The sequence below is a fragment of the Coregonus clupeaformis genome, chromosome 10 (assembly GCF_020615455.1).
Source record: "Coregonus clupeaformis isolate EN_2021a chromosome 10, ASM2061545v1, whole genome shotgun sequence".
NCBI classification, from domain to species: Eukaryota; Metazoa; Chordata; class Actinopteri; order Salmoniformes; family Salmonidae; genus Coregonus; species Coregonus clupeaformis.
Window position 1 is genome coordinate 46,464,912 of NC_059201.1, and position 16,906 is coordinate 46,481,817.

Sequence of the window (16,906 nt, forward strand, 5' to 3'; positions counted from 1 at the left end):
CACACACACACACACACACACACACACACACACACACACACACACACACACAGACAGATAAAAGGTAGAGATCATTACCACACCTTAGTCAGGAAGGTCAGGGACTGCCTAGCTGCAATTTCACAGGTAAATTGGAAAATAGCTCCAGATTTCAACACATAATGATATAATGTACGTCACGTCAATTTCACAGCTGGAAGATGTAGCACCTCAGACAGATATCTGTGACAGTCACAGTAGCAGTATCCTGCACATGCATACACAGTATATCCTCCGGGGTAAATGGAATTCACACTCAACCTGACTTTAAATGGTTTGACTATAATTCACACTCAATTTGGCTTGTATATCTGACTTACAAAGAGTACTCTACACACATACATTGGCAGGCATGCACGCACAGACACAAAGGCACTTTTTCATATATTCACTCAGTGTCCTTCCCTGACTCTCGCTCGCTCACTCGCTTACTTACTTTCTCTCTCACACTGTGAACTACTCCCCACCCCGACCCAATCCCCCACCCCCAGCCGCCACAGGGTGCAGAATGATGTTGTCAGAGTTGGCAAGGGTGTGTTGTATCACATTCTCTCTCTGTGTCTCTGTGTCTGGCCCTGAGCATCTCAGGCCAGTAGTCAGTGACACGGACAGACACTGAAGGTGACTCCAGTCATGACCAAGTCTGAGCTAATACACTCAGAGATGCACCCACTCAGACACACACACACACACACACATACAGCCAACAGATGGCAGGCACTGGGCTTTTCATGCATTATATATTGAGTCACTCTAGGATGTTCCACATTGGCTGTCAGTTAGTCACTGGGGCAGTACCAACCAGATTGAACTATGAAACTATGAAAGAAGATTAGAAGGTTTTCCACATTCAAACTGATGGACACACATACACATATACACTGTCAAAAACAAACACGATTATACGCTTGGCTGTCCACACGCCCACCATTCCTGCACACACCACTTCTAAGGGCAACGTTTGACCATGCGGGGGACTGAGAGTACAGAGAGCTCAGATGTGACCACTGCAATCCTGTTGATGAAAAGACATCAGCACAACTCAATATCAGCATTATAATCACACCTCTATATCCTACAGCTAGAGTTTAGAGTTAGGATTTAGAGTTTCCATTTTAGCTTAGAGTTGGGATTTAGAGATTACAGTTTATGGTTCAGATTTAGAGTTTACATAGTTTAGAGCAGGGCTATTCAACTGGTGTCCCGCGGTCCAGATCCGGGCCGTAAAAATAAAACTGGCCCTTTGATCAATTCTGAACATGAATAAAGGTTCTGCAAAAAAAACCCAGCCAAAATCTGCCGTTCAGTTCCAAAATTCTATTCTATAATATTCTACTGTATCTTAGTCCATGCCGCTCTGTCATTGCTTGTTCATATATGTATATATTCTTAAATTCCATTCCTTACTAGATTTGTGTGTATTGGGTATATTACTTGTTAGATAGCTCAGTTGGTAGAGCATGGCGTTTGCAACGCCAGGGTTGTGGGTTCGATAAAATAATGTATGCGCTAACTGTAAGTCGCTCTGGATAAGAGCGTCTGCTAAATGACTAAAATGTAATGTAATGTAAATATTACTGCACTGTCGGAGCTAGAAGCACAAGCATTTCGCTACACCCACAATAACATCTGCTAAACACGTGTATGTGACAAATAACATTTGATTTGATTTGATTTGAAATGACAAGCTCTATTGTGGTTGTCTATAGTGTGATTTATTTCTACCGTGGTTATAGAGGTTTCTACACAGTAAATTCCATAGTGTTAAATATGCAGTGTCAAAGTACATTGACTCTTACAGAGTTATTACTACAACAGTTGGAGTAAGATACCGCCCAGTGTTGGTGAAAAAGTACGTTGTTAAAAGACGCAGTGTCAGACGTACTCTGGAAAGCTCCGCCCACCTACGACTCGTCTCAAACGGACCACACATTTTCACGGCGCCATTTTCTTCATGTGGAATGACTGCGGTAAGTTTCTCCTAAGCGACTATACACACATTATTTGTCATTTTAACAGAAGCAGCATTTAAGAATTACTTTATATCGTTGCTAACAGTGCACTCTAGTTGGTTTTAGGTCTTAAAATGTCGAATTTTAAAAAGGCTAACGTTAACATGTTGTGACTGACTTCTGTCCAGTCCATGTGCCAGCAGTATTAAGCTAACGTTAATTAACATTAACTGACGAACATAACGTTCAAACTAGACAATGTCAGCCCGATTTATTGTAAGTTATGTTAATACAACGTGGAGGGGGGATTGTGTACTTCTTGTTAACGTTCAGATATTACAGGAACATAGCAAAGACTAAGGGGAGTTGGCTAAACTAGCTACAGTTAGCTACGTTAGCTTGACTGGCTAACTATGTGCGGGTGGCATGGATTTATTATGTTAACGGCGGGTAGACATTAACCTTGGACACTGCTTAAGCGGTGTGCCTTTATTTTTTCCCTGGATATTATACAAAATGACTTTCGGGTTTCAAAGCAGCAGCAGTACTGTTAAAATACTTAAGCACTATCTTAGCACACACTTATGGTGTAACGTTTAGCTAACATTATTCAATTCAATGTTATTTATATTGTCAAATCATAACAAGAGTTATCTCAAGACACTTTACAGACAGAGTAGGTCTAGACCACACTCTATAATATACCAAGACCCAACAATTGCAGTAATTGTGCGGGCAAGGCGGTAACATTAATGTTACAAGGATGAAAATCAGACGTTATCCTTTTTTAATGTGTTTGACAGTAACTTCAATTTAACTGGCCATTTCTGCAAAAGTGCTGATCATTTCTCAGCACTTTGGTGGCTTGAAACAATATTTTTTCTTATATTTGAGGAAATACTGCTAAAATAAGACCATCAACTTTTTAACTGTGAGAAATTGTACTGATACTATTTGCAGGGAGCATGCTGCTTAAAGCTAAACTTGGAGATGTCCAAAAATTTGTCAGAATAACTGAGCCAAATCTGAAAGACTTTTTGATTGCAGGTAAGAATTTGACAATGTTAGTAATAACTGTCTGAATTTAGCTGTTTAAAATTGATATACTGGAATATTCCTAAAATGATGGGACATGTTAAGTTCTCAGGTTTTTGGAACTGGTCCATTTTTGTACGTCTAAATTTCTTCTGTTTTGCCCTTGGTAACTACACTTTAATTGTGGATGCATTGCTTAAGGTATAGTTATGATGCTACAAAAAAAACATTTTAATCACTTAATAGTGTTTGTTTAAAACCTATTTTATAGGGTAAGGTAGGTGTACACAGTGAAATTATTATATAAATAATGATTTACTTTTGTTTACACAAGCTTTTATCCCTGTTTTTTCTAGCATTTGCAAAGTTTGGTGTCCCAGCTGTAACAGAAGGTGTGAAAATTGTTGACAGTTCAGGGACTGAATTGGATGATGATGTTTTTGAGGATATTATAAAGGATCCCTCAACTGGGGTGCTAACCATCAAATATGACTCAAGTTTGTTTCAGTTAATTAGACTAATTAATGAATACGTTATTTCTTTGTTTTATGAAGTTCATGGTGTCTATTAAATAAGTGTCTTAGATTATGAGGGAACTATATATAATTCTTTTTCTTCTAAAAATCATGGTTAGAATCTGTCTCCATGGTGGCCTCTTCTGAGCAATCCCAACCATCATCCCTTGATACCTTGGACTCTGAGGATACAGTCATTATTTCAGATAGCCCCTCCAGAAAACGCCAGAGGCTGGATACAGAAGCCAAGCAAGTAAGACAATTCTGACATTTTAAATTCTGTTCTTGAATCTGTTCTCAGAGAATTAAAATTACATTAATATACATTGTAAATTACATGGTTTCAAAACATTTTTGAAGTCCTGATTAGGGATGTCCCGATCAAGTTTTTTTAAGCGCCCTATCCGATTAAAAAAGTATCTGCTGATATTGAGTCCTGATCAGATACTTTTATTTATTTATTGATAATACAGTGCACACTTCGAGTACATTCAAGTTATTGTCGCTGTCTGGAGGGGAGTTTCTTACCATTATTGGCTTTTTCATTGGATTTTTGTAGCACTTGCAATCTTTGAGATTGGATCGGGACATCCTCTGACATCATATTAGTTTATTTCCAGTTTATTTGCAGTGGACATAACATGCAGAATTGTTATGCATTTTGTTTTAAGTTGGTGGAATCAGCTCTTACCAACAAAACCGGTGGGGAACGTATAATAAATGAATACAACCGAACCAAGTCCTTGACGGATGAAACAAGACGCAAAATGGTGAACATGCTGGCAGCTGACATGACAGAAATGAATGGGTAATTTGTTAATAGTCCTTGTGTTCTCAATCTGTAAATCTAAATCTGAATCTAAGTGAATATGACTGCACAATCCTTTCTTCTTCAATTTTGCAGTACATCTCCACCCAGACAGGTGAAAGAAATGTATGCCAAAGGAATAGTGACCTTATTCCCGTACCTCAGTGACCCATTCTCTAAGAATGGCTATGTGAGTTGCACACAGTAATAGTTGTAATGTTAAATATTATTGGAAGTTTTTGAATCCTACCAGACCATGTTGTTTTCAATGAAGTATCCATTTTTGTTATCCTTTCATCCTTCAAGGAGCATTATTATGATGGCGAGAGTGGAACTGGGTACTTGGCCTGGAGGATTAAAACTATTCAGAGAGGCACCGCCAAAGACAGGCGATCATCATTCGGAGGTAATACTGGAAAATGTATGGAACAAAACAGTTGCTAGATCAATAATTGCATTTGTTGCACTATTTCTCAGACATATAGTATAATGTGTAACTACATCCTTCAATTCTGCTAGCTCCCTCCCTCTTAGCAAATTTAAAGAAAATATGCATCAGAGACCTACAAAGGACTGTGACATAGGGGGGTTGCCTCGACACTGACTGGTCGAGGCAACCCCTGGCAAACTGGCCTTGCAAACTTTAGGGTGATTTAAACCAGTAGATGGCATTTTCATACATTTTTCAACCCACAAACTGCAGATTTCATAAATTGTGAAGAAATAATGTCAATATTAACACCAGCATTGATGCAGGGCTCCACACTAACTTTTTGTCTTGGTTGCACTTGTGCGCCTAACTTTTTTATTTAGGTGCACCAGCACAAAATGTAGGTGCACCCAAATTTTTTCCTTGCGTCGCCATTAACGCCACAATTTCAAGGTCACCTTTTTATCACGCTCCATATACATTCATATATATCATGTAACCACCCCCCCTTTGCTGTCCTCTGCCCCTCAGATGGCCAACACCTGTAATTTGGCCTTCTTCCCATTTGGCCTTGGCTAAACCAGCTTGCCACACTCCCTAGCATCAAACATATCATTCATATCATTTAGTTTACAGCTCAAAAAGTATATTTTACAGTGGAGTACTTCCTTTAAAAGTTAGCCAGGCTACTAAAACTTTTGACATGATTGAAATTTTCCCGTGTTGTGTAGAATCAGCCAAAGGATCAACTGGTGAAGACATGTCTGGAGGACCGACTGTCAGACGAGAATCCCAGTTTGTTCCAGAGACTGCCCTGACTGATGATGAGTGCAACAAAGCAATCTCACTGATGAAACATTCTGCTGATGCAGACACAATCAAGAAGAAAATGGAACTGACGTTTGTGTATCGCCGCAAAATGATCCTCGACCCCCAGCAGTCAAGCAACATACTGTCTGAGTTTCCACGTTTTAAAGACGTCAAAAGCTTGGTAATTATGTTATTTTGAAAATACTATGACAAGTGAATTGTTTTGTAAGACATTGTAGTGATACTAGCTAGCTAAACTAGCACGCAATACAATTTGATTGGCTGTCAAATAACTGAAATTGTCACCAACACCACCCCACTCCAGGTTGAACAGGATTTTGTTCTAATGTTCGGAGAGGATACCTCAAGCAAGCTTCTGGAAAGGTGGCCGGTCACGTTCAAGAAAAAGATCATCAAACAATGCAGAAAGCTTCCATCCACAAGTGAGCTTGAAGAACTCTTGCTGGCAGCTGATCCTCCTGAGGATGGCACTGAATTGGATGTTGACTTTGGTAAGATGCTTGTAAGCCTACCTTTTGTGTTGTATTGCAATATCAACATTATGTGTAAACATTTAAATATCAACATAATACTAAGAAGCTGGATCTGTGAAAGATTTACGAGTACGTTCTGTAGCAGTATATTGAACAAAACTTTTGAGATTTGACTCAGCCCTGTGGATGTTTTAGTTAGAGAACTTCTTGTGATGTAGAACTGCTGTCTGTCTGGGGGTCTTTTGTAAAGAAAACAACGTAACTGAAGTGTGTTAACATTGAACTTGTGTTGTTACAGGTTGGGACAGTGATCTGTCATCGGTTTTACTGCTTATACACCTGATTCCACCCTCCGCTCAGGGTCGGAAGAGACCAGGAAAGGTTTCCGCATCCCAAGCAGAGAAACATCTTGTGGTATTCAAGAAGGTTTGTATTTTTTCTAATTTGTGGTATGAACACCTAATATTAGGCTACAAGTATTCATTCAATATTCATATTCAATAAGAGTAGTGTATTGGCTCTTTCTGCATATTCTACAACTACTTGGCCATTAACTACAGTTTTCCCTCATTTGTCTTCGCAGACCGGAACAAACATTCAAGAGCATCTCGATGCCATCACTACTAGCGCTCAGCCCTATCTCCTAGCTGTTGGAGTTAAGAAGAATGCAATCCACCAGTTCTTCATCATTATCGACAAGAATGCCATACCTTGCAGGTCAACCTCTTCTCTTGTTGCTTTTGACGAACTATTTAAGGCACATTTTGTGTTTGGCACATCCTACAACACCATGCTCCACAACATGTACACTTTCATCCAAACTACAGTGTACAGCATCGATGCTGGCAAGGTCAAAGAGAGCCCTCGTGTTGCTGAAATCAGGGCGAGGTTACTTCATTAGTGCTTGAAGTTTCTCCTCGAACATGAAGTGTTTTGTTTGTCAGGCTGAGTTATCGAGTTCAAATATGCTTGTTAGGCATTTACGATTAGTTCACGGTTACTTGCCTGGAAAAAATCTCCGGCTTAAATGTGCTCAGACTGGATGTGGCTGTGCGTTTGGTACGTTTTCTGGTTTTAGGAAACATTTAAACACAAAACACACTGAGTATATTGACCAACAGGTTGACCCTGATGTTTATTTAAGCAGCATTGGAGAGGCAGTGACCACTAATGTAGAGGAGACAGCTACAACGTCACGGACAGTTAATGAACACGAGGTAGCCACATCTACTCTGTTGAAAAAGTCCAACAGGAGCACTCTAGATATGTGTGCCTCTGCTGTTGCACAACTAAAAGCAGCTGGATTAAGTCAATCTACTGTAAATAGTTTTGTTTCCTCCATGGAAGAAGTGTTTTTTGAGATTCAAAGTCAAGCTACAGATGCAGCTTTGCAGTGCTTATCTCCACAGGAAACTGAAAATAAGAACAGAATAGAACAATCTTTGCAAAAGTTGGAAAACCCTTTCACACCCTTAAATTCAGAAGCTAAACGAAATAAACACTTCAAAGAGAAATGGGGAATCGTAGAACCTGTTGAAAAGGTGCTTGGCACAAGATTTGACAGCAGAAGAAACAAAACAACTGGGACATACGATCAGGTCGTTGTAACTGACAAGTTTGCATATATTCCTATTTTAGAAACACTAAAGGCCATTTTTCAAAACCCAGAACTTGCAGACATGTTCAAGCCCAGGCACATGCCCAAGGAAGGTGTGTATGCAGACTTGAGAGATGCAAAAAAAAAAAAAAAAAGTCCCTTATTCTCTATAGAAAAAGATGCCATACAGATCCAGCTATTTTATGACGACTTTGAAACAGCAAACCCCTTGGGGTCTAAAAAGGGTATACACAAATTAGGTGCTATATACTTTACATTAAGGAATTTTCCCCCCAATCTTTAATTCATCATTGATAAATATTCATTTGGGTGCTCTTTTCCATGCGCAGGACATCAAGCGTTATGGTTTTAATTTGATACTTGAGCCACTTGTCAGTGATCTTAAAGTACTCGAGACAGAGGGACTTAAAGTTCCCAGATTGAAAGATGTGATTCACGGTACCATAGTTCAGGTCACTGGTGATAATCTTGGGTTGCATGGTTTATTTGGCTTTGTGGAGTCATTTGGGGCAAGGTATTGTTGTCGTTTCTGTCTCCTTGAGAAAGATTGTTTTCAAACTGTGTTCTGTGAAGATGATCCAAAAGTTGTACTACGAACTATCGAGATGCACAAACTGCACTGTCAAACTTTACAAACAGATCCTACACTACCTCATATCTATGGTGTCAAACGCATTTGTCTGCTGAATTCACTACAGTATTTTAATACAGCCAACAATTTTTCTGTAGATATAATGCACGATATTTTAGAAGGAGTTGCTCAGTTTGAAGTCAAACTTGTCCTGCAGTACATTAAGGAAAACTTCCTAAATGCTGAACAACTGGCTGGTAGAATACATGCTTTTGACTATGGATACAATCAGCAGCGAAACCGTCCACCTAGAGTAAAGTTGTTTGATGGAAGTAATGATTTGGGGTTGAATGCTATACAGTCTTGGTGCTTATTACGTAATATGCCTTTGCTATTTGGTGATTTAATACAGTCAGATGACCAGCACTGGCATCTTCTACTTTTGCTTCTACACATTGTTAACATTGTATTTTCCCCAGTCCTTACATAAGGCATGACCATTTACCTCAAACATTTAATCATTGATCATCATCAGCTCTTCAAGCAGTTGTTTCCTGCAATCAATCTCTTACCAAAGCATCACTTCATGATTCATTACCCTCGTAATATAAAAAACATCGGCCCAGTTCTGCACATGTGGTGCATGCGTTATGAAGCTAAACATAATTTTTTTTAAGAAGCAATTAAAAAGCTTTAAAAATGTAACAAAAACATTAGCCAAAAAGCACCAAAGTTGTATGGCAATGTATCGAGAGTCCTTTAGCAAGGAAAGATTAACTTTAGGTTCGGGAAGATGGTAACACTTAGTGAGCTCAAAGAAGGTCCCGAGATTGCTTTAAAATGTGGGTCTGTATTGTCTACCAGTGTGTTTTCTGCCAAGTGGATCAAACATCATGGTACAGAGTACCGCCGTGACTTCATTATCTGTACTGAGGTAGCATTTGAGATGCCTGTATTTTGTAAAATCAAAATTATTGCTGTGAAAGATGACTGTGTATTGCTCTGTGGAAAACTGATGGAAACAGTGTGTTTTGATTACCATTACTATGCCTTTAAGGTCAGGATGCATCCAGACAGGGTTCAAAAGGTGATCAACATTACTGAACTGTGTTACTTTAAACCTTTTGATGTTCAAATGAAGTATGGAACGACAGATTCCTCCTTGTATGTTGTTCCCTATTGCCATTTTATGGAAACCTAAGGTCAATGTTTTAAAAAGGGATTTGTATTCTTAATATATTTTAGCCTGACATAGTTGAGCTGTTAATAAAAATTTGAAATGCATTATTTTGTGGTAAGTTGTGATTTTTACTCACTTAATGGAGTATTTGGTGTAATTTGACACTAAAAAAGTGTAAAATGAATACTGCTGAGATTTATTTCCGTGACACTATACGGTGTTAGAATTTGACTCTATTTGAGCTTGTTTTTCACTGCAAGATAGTCAATTATCAACACAATAGTGTGTAACATCAACACTTATCAGAGTTATTTTAACCTTGAGTGTCAACTCCATGCAGTGTTAAACTGGACTGGAATCAAACTCAATCAGAGTTGATTTGTTATTTTAGAAGAGTAAATGATTAACTCTTCCAAGGGTAATATTTACACTCTCCAGTGTTATTTAACCTTTAGTGTAAAATTAAAATAACACTATTCAGTGTAAGCGAGTGTTAAATTTTTACTCTATTTAGAGTTAATTTAACTCTAAAATGTTAACACTATGAAAAGAGTCAAATTAACACTATTTCAGGGTGGGACCATATACACTCAGAAATAGTGTTAAATTTAACTCTTTAAGTGTTACTTTAACACTTCAAAATTTACTGTGTAGTGCCTACAGTGCATTCGGAAAGTATTCAGACCCCATGATTTTTTTATCCATTATCTAAAATGTATTTTAAAATAATAATCGTCATCAATCTACACACAATACCCCATAATGACAAAGCAAAAACTGGTTTTAAGACATTTTAGCTAATGTAAAAAAAAAAAAAAATCACATTTACATAAGTATTCAGACCCTTTACTCAGTACTTTCTTGAAACACCTTTGGCAGTGATTACAGCCTCGAGCCTTCTTGGGTATGACACCACAAACTTGGCTCACCTGTATTTGGGGAGTTTCTCCCATTCTTCTCTGCACATGCTCTCAAGTTCTGTCAGGTTGGATGGGGAGCATCGCTGCACAGCTATTTTCAAGTCTCTCCAGAGATGTCAGATCGGGTTCAAGTCCAGGCTCTGGCTGGGCCCCTCAAGGAAATTCAGAGACTTCTCCCGAAGCCACTCCAGCGTTGTCTTCGCTGTGTGCTTAGGGTTGTTGTCCTGTTGTAAGGTGAACCTTCTCCCCAGGCTGAGGGCCTGAGTGCTCTGGAGCAGGTTTTCATCAAGGATCTCTCTGTACTTTGCTCCATTCATCATTCCATCGATCCTGACTAGTCTCCCAGTCCCAGCCGCTGAAAAACATCCCCACAGCATGATGCTACCACCGCCATGCTTCACCGTAGGGATGGTGCCAGGTTTCCTTCAGACGTGACTCTTTCAGGCCAAAGAGTTCAATCTTGGTTTCATCAGACCAGAAAATCTTGTTTCTCATGGTCTGAGTCCTTTAGGTGCCTTTTGGCAAACTCCAAGCGGGCTGTCATGTGCCTTTTACTGAGGAGTGGCTTCCGTTTGGCCACTCTAGCATAAAGGCCTGATTGGTGGAGTGCTGCAGAGATGGTTGTCCTTCTGGAAAGTTCTCCCATCTTGCTCAGTTTGGCCGGGTGGCCAGCTCTAGGAAGAGTCTTGGTGGTTCCAATCTTCTTCCATTTAAGAATGATGGAGGCCACTGTGTTCTTGGGGACCTTCAATGCTGCAGAAATGTTTTGGTACCCTTTCCCAGATCTGTGCCTCGACACAATCCTGTCTCTGAGCTCTACGGACAATTCCTTCAACCTCATGGCTTGGTTTTTGCTATAACATGCACTGTCAACTGTGGGACCTTATATAGACCTGTGTGTGCATTTCCAAATCATGTCCAATCAATTGAATTTACCACAGGTGGACTCCAATCAAGTTGTAGAAACATCAAGGATGATCAATGGAAACAAGATGCACATGAGCTCAATTTCGAGTCTCACAGCAAAGGGTCTGAATACTTATGTTTTTTCTTTTTAATAAATTTGCAAAAATCCTGAAAAACCTGTTTTTGCTTTGTCATTATGGGGTATTGTCTGTAGATTTCCGAATGCACTGTATGTGACATGTTGATTATTTTTTCTTCATATGAATTTGGCTCTAACGTTTGAACAGTTTAAGCTACAAAATAGTATGACCCCATTCCTGAAAGCTCTCAGGAACACGTACAGTACATGCTTTCTGTTTTCCTCTCTCATGCTCACAAGGACTGGGAAATTAATTCAAAGAATTCTCCCTTCAGACTGTAAATTGGCATTACATGATTTGACATATCTTTGTATTACAGTGGGGGAAAAAAGTATTTAGTCTGCCACCAATTGTGCAAGTTCTCCCACTTAAAAAGATGAGAGAGGCCTGTAATTTTCATCATAGGTACACGTCAACTATGACAGACAAAATGAGAAAAAAATATCCAGAAAATCACATTGTAGGATTTTTTATGAATTTATTTGCAAATTATGGTGGAAAATAAGTATTTGGTCAATAACAAAAGTTTCTCAATACTTTGTTATATACCCTTTGTTGGCAATGACACAGGTCAAACGTTTTCAGTAAGTCTTCACAAGGTTTTCACACACTGTTGCTAGTATTTTGGCCCATTCCTCCATGCAGATCTCCTCTAGAGCAGTGATGTTTTGGGGCTGTCGCTGGGCAACACGGACTTTCAACTCCCTCCAAAGATTTTCTATGGGGTTGAGATCTGGAGACTGGCTAGGCCACTCCAGGACCTTGAAATGCTTCTTACGAAGCCACTCCTTTGTTGCCCGGGCGGTGTGTTTGGGATCATTGTCATGCTGAAAGACCCAGCCACGTTTCATCTTCAATGCCCTTGCTGATGGAAGGAGGTTTTCACTCAAAATCTCACGATACATGGCCCCATTCATTCTTTCCTTTACACGGATCAGTCGTCCTGGTCCCTTTGCAGAAAAACATCCCCAAAGCATGATGTTTCCACCCCCATGCTTCACAGTAGGTATGGTGTTCTTTGGATGCAACTCAGCATTCTTTGTCCTCCAAACACGACGAGTTAAGTAATTACCAAAAAGTTTTATTTTGGTTTCATCTGACCATATGACATTCTCCCAATCCTCTTCTGGATCATCCAAATGCACTCTAGCAAACTTCAGACGTGCCTGGACATGTACTGGCTTAAGCAGGGGGACACGTCTGGCACTGCAGGATTTGAGTCCCTGGCGGCGTAGTGTGTTACTGATGGTAGGCTTTGTTACTTTGGTCCCAGCTCTCTGCAGGTCATTCACTAGGTCCCCCCGTGTGGTTCTGGGATTTTTGCTCACCATTCTTGTGATCATTTTGACCCCACGGGGGTGAGATCTTGCGTGGAGCCCCAGATCGAGGGAGATTATCAGTGGTCTTGTATGTCTTCCATTTCCTAATAATTGCTCCCACAGTTGATTTCTTCAAACCAAGCTGCTTACCCATTGCAGATTCAGTCTTCCCAGCCTGGTGCAGGTCTACAATTTTGTTTCTGGTGTCCTTTGACAGCTCTTTGGTCTTGGCCATAGTGGAGTTTGGAGTGTGACTGTTTGAGGTTGTGGACAGGTGTCTTTTATACTGATAACAAGTTCAAACAGGTGCCATTAATACAGGTAACGAGTGGAGGACAGAGGAGCCTCTTAAAGAAGAAGTTACAGGTCTGTGAGAGCCAGAATCTTGCTTGTTTGTAGGTGACCAAATAGTTATTTTCCACCATAATTTGCAAATAAATTCATAAAAAATCCTACAATGTGATTTTCTGGATTTTTTTCTCTCAATTTGTCTGTCATAGTTGACATGTACAGTGGGGAAAAAAGTATTTAGTCAGCCACCAATTGTGCAAGTTCTCCCACTTAAAAAGTTGAGAGAGGCCTGTAATTTTCATCATAGGTACAAGTCAACTATGACAGACAAAATGAGAGAAAAAAATCCAGAAAATCACATTGTAGGATTTTTAATGAATTTATTTGCAAATTATGGTGGAAAATAAGTATTTGGTCAATAACAAAAGTTTCTCAATACTTTGTTATACACCCTTTGTTGGCAATGACACAGGTCAAACGTTTTCTGTAAGTCTTCACAAGGTTTTCACACACTATTGCTGGTATTTTGGCCCATTCCTCCATGCAGATCTCCTCTAGAGCAGTGATGTTTTGGGGCTGTCGCTGGGCAACACGGACTTTCAACTCCCTCGAAAGATTTTCTATGGGGTTGAGATCTGGAGACTGGCTAGGCCACTCCAGGACCTTGAAATGCTTCTTACGAAGCCACTCCTTCGTTGCCCGGGCGGTGTGTTTGGGATCATTGTCATGCTGAAAGACTCAGCCACGTTTCATCTTCAATGCCCTTGCTGATGGAAGGAGGTTTTCACTCAAAATCTCACGATACATGGCCCCATTCATTCTTTCCTTTACACGGATCAGTCGTCCTGGTCCCTTTGCAGAAAAACAGCCCCAAAGCATAATGTTTCCACCCCCATGCTTCACAGTAGGTATGGTGTTCTTTGGATGCAACTCAGCATTCTTTGTCCTCCAAACACGACGAGTTGAGTTTTTACCAAAAAGTTCTATTTTGGTTTCATCTGACCATCTGACATTCTCCCAATCCTCTTCTGGATCATCCAAATGCACTCTAGCAAACTTCAGACGGGCCTGGACATGTACTGGCTTAAGCAGGGGGACACGTCTCGCACTGCAGGATTTGAGTCCCTGGCGGCGTAGTGTGTTACTGATGGTAGGCTTTGTTACTTTGGTCCCAGCTCTCTGCAGGTCATTCACTAGGTCCCCCGGTGTGGTTCTGGGATTTTTGCTCACCGTTCTTGTGATCATTTTGACCCCACGGGGTGAGATCTTGCATGGAGCCCCAGATCGAGGGAGATTATCAGTGGTCTTGTATGTCTTCCATTTCCTAATAATTGCTCCCACAGTTGATTTCTTCAAACCAAGCTGCTTACCTATTGCAGATTCAGTCTTCCCAGCCTGGTGCAGGTCTACAATTTTGTTTCTGGTGTCCTTTGACAGCTCTTTGGTCTTGGCCATAGTGGAGTTTGGAGTGTGACTGTTTGAGGTTGTGGACAGGTGTCTTTTATACTGATAACAAGTTCAAACTGGTGCCATTAATACAGGTAACGAGTGGAGGACAGAGGAGCCTCTTAAAGAAGAAGTTACAGGTCTGTGAGAGCCAGATATCTTGCTTGTTTGTAGGTGACCAAATACTTATTTTCCACCATAATTTGCAAATAAATTCATATAAAATCCTACAATGTGATTTTCTGGATTTTCTTTTCTCAATTTGTCTGTCATAGTTGACGTGTACCTATGATGGAAATTACAGGCATCTCATCTTTTTAAGTGGGAGAACTTGCACAATTGGTGGCTGACTAAATACTTTTTTCCCCCACTGTACCTATGATGAAAAGTACAGGCCTCTCTCATCTTTTTAAGTGGGAGAACTTGCACAATTGGTGGCTGACTAAATACTTTTTTCCCCACTGTATTTATTTAGATGCTTAGTTTTAAAATGACCTACTTACTTTTAAGAGGTTTTTAATAGTTGTTTAAATAAAAAATTAAAAAATGTTGAGCAAGCGTTGTGCCTTTTCCTTTTCAATGATTATCAGATTTTTTTGGTTGCACCATGTTGGTTGAGCATCCACTTCTTTCCTAATTACTTTTGTTGTGTGTGTCTGTTGCTTTTTTATACAGTTCTTCTGAAGAATAATAGCATGTGGAAAATTCCGGCCCCCCATGCAATTAACTTTTTATTTTCATTTTATTTACATCTGGCCCCTTTAAGAATATAGTTCAATAGCCCTGGTTTAGAGATTGCCTTTGTAATGCTCAGCACTCTGTAGACAACCATGAGAATGTCTGGACAGGAATGAGTGTGCTTGAGATCATTGGGATTTGTACTTAACCCACTGGCTGGACTGTTTGTTCACACGCTCCTTTCTGTATATAGTGTGTAGTGATGGCTTGGTAAATAAAAATCCTTTATCAACAATACATGCAGTAGGTGGGTCATAGAAGGGATTGCTTTATCTTACACAGAATGTGTGTGTGTGTGTGTGTGTGTGTGTGTGTGTGTGTGTGTGTGTGTGTGTGTGTGTGTGTGTGTGTGTGTGTGTGTGTGTGCAAGAGAGAAAGAGAGAGATAGAGAGTAGAAAGAGAGAGAGAAACAAAGTTGTGATAGTATGTACAGAAAGATAGTGAAAGCGCGCGAGAGAGAGAGAGAGTAGACTGAGCAGGAGCAAACATAACTGCTCTAAACAGCAGAACAGTGTAAATCAATCCGTGGGTTCATATTTCACCCAAACGCAAACTGTATTTTACGTGCTTCTTCTATTTGGAGCTCAGTGTGCTAGGCTTATGTTAGGAGAAAGACGGCTTTTTAAGCTCTAATGATGGTACCATCACTCTGTGTGTATTTGAACAGTGCTCTGCTGAGGAGCAAGGGTTAGAGTGATGACGATCCTACAGAGACAGTCAGACAGCGTATGGAATACTCCAATTTAAAGTTTCAGATTTAGAACATTCGGCAGTGGCACCAAATATTCCAGAATGTTCTAGTAAGAATGTAAATCTTCATTGCCTGGTATTTACTAAAAAACATATGTGAAAGTATGGGGAGCAAAAAAGCTAATCTGAGGAAAATGCTACCGAAGTTTTATCAACACATCGCCTGTGCTACTCGATCATCAAGAATTCTTAACCATTGCTACTCCGCCTTCCGGAATGGCTACAAGGCCCTCCCTTTGGCAAATCTGATCACGCCTCCATTCTGCTCCTCCCTTCCTATAGGCAGAAACTTAAACAGGAAGTACTCGTGGTAAGGACTGTTCATTGTTGGTCTGACCAATCGGAACCTATGCTTCAAGATTGTTTTGATCACGCGGACTGGGATATGTTCCAGGTTGCTCCTTAAAATAACATTGACGTATACACTGACTCGGTGACTGAGTTCATCAGGAAGTGCATAGAGGTTGTTGTTCCCACTAGACAAGAGGAATACCTATGGAACTGGGTCCTTGACTTCCTGGGTCCTGGAATTCCTGACGGGCCGACCCAAGGTGTGAAGGTAGGCAACAAAATCTCTGATACACTGATCCTCAACACGGGGGCCCCCACAGGGGTGCGTGCTCAGCCCCCTCCTGTACTCCCTGTTCACACGTGACTGCGTGGCCACACATGTCTCCAATTCAATCATAAAGTTTGCAGACGACACAACAGTGGTAGGCCTGATTACCAACAATGACGAGACAGCCTACAGGGAGGAGGTGAGGGCCCTGTCGAAGTGGTGTCAGGAAAATAATCTCTCCCTCAACGTCAACAAAAAGGAGCTAATCATGGACTTCCACATCGACGGAGAGTGGAGAGGGTGAAAAGCTTCATGTTCCTCGGTGTGCACATCACTGACAACCTGAAATGGTCCATCCACACAGACAGTGTGGTGAAGAAGGCGC

At 40.4% G+C, this 16,906-nt stretch overlaps 2 protein-coding genes across 5 annotated transcripts in view; one reads left to right on the forward strand and one right to left on the reverse strand.

Annotated features, from left to right (window-relative positions):
- Positions 1-16,906, reverse strand: part of LOC121575397 (contactin-2-like) — a 94,307-nt gene that overhangs the window by 42,041 nt on the left and 35,360 nt on the right. The window lies entirely within an intron of this gene.
- LOC121534843 lies at positions 1,802-7,573 on the forward strand. 4 transcript variants are annotated; one of them, XM_045223046.1, is made up of 11 exons: positions 1,802-2,009; positions 2,952-3,038; positions 3,383-3,418; positions 3,661-3,794; positions 4,213-4,349; positions 4,446-4,539; positions 4,656-4,755; positions 5,511-5,770; positions 5,915-6,101; positions 6,382-6,509; positions 6,667-7,573. In XM_045223046.1, exons 1-11 carry the CDS (start codon positions 1,994-1,996, stop codon positions 6,982-6,984), a joined length of 1,497 nt encoding a protein of 498 aa, XP_045078981.1. In that variant the 5' UTR covers positions 1,802-1,993; the 3' UTR covers positions 6,985-7,573. The 4 variants fall into 4 exon arrangements, with proteins under 4 accessions (XP_045078981.1, XP_045078982.1, XP_045078983.1 ...); XM_045223047.1 differs by lacking the exon at positions 3,383-3,418 and having other exon boundaries at positions 1,803-2,009; XM_045223048.1 differs by lacking the exon at positions 2,952-3,038 and having other exon boundaries at positions 1,803-2,009.

What these genes read in the sequence shown, in the direction of transcription:
- LOC121534843 (XM_045223046.1), top strand. An exon ending in CAGGCGATCATCATTCGGAG is followed by an intron (nt 4,756 to 5,510) that starts GTAATACTGGAA and finishes CGTGTTGTGTAG; the next exon opens with AATCAGCCAAAGGATCAACT. An exon ending in ATCTTGTGGTATTCAAGAAG is followed by an intron (nt 6,510 to 6,666) that starts GTTTGTATTTTT and finishes TTGTCTTCGCAG; the next exon opens with ACCGGAACAAACATTCAAGA.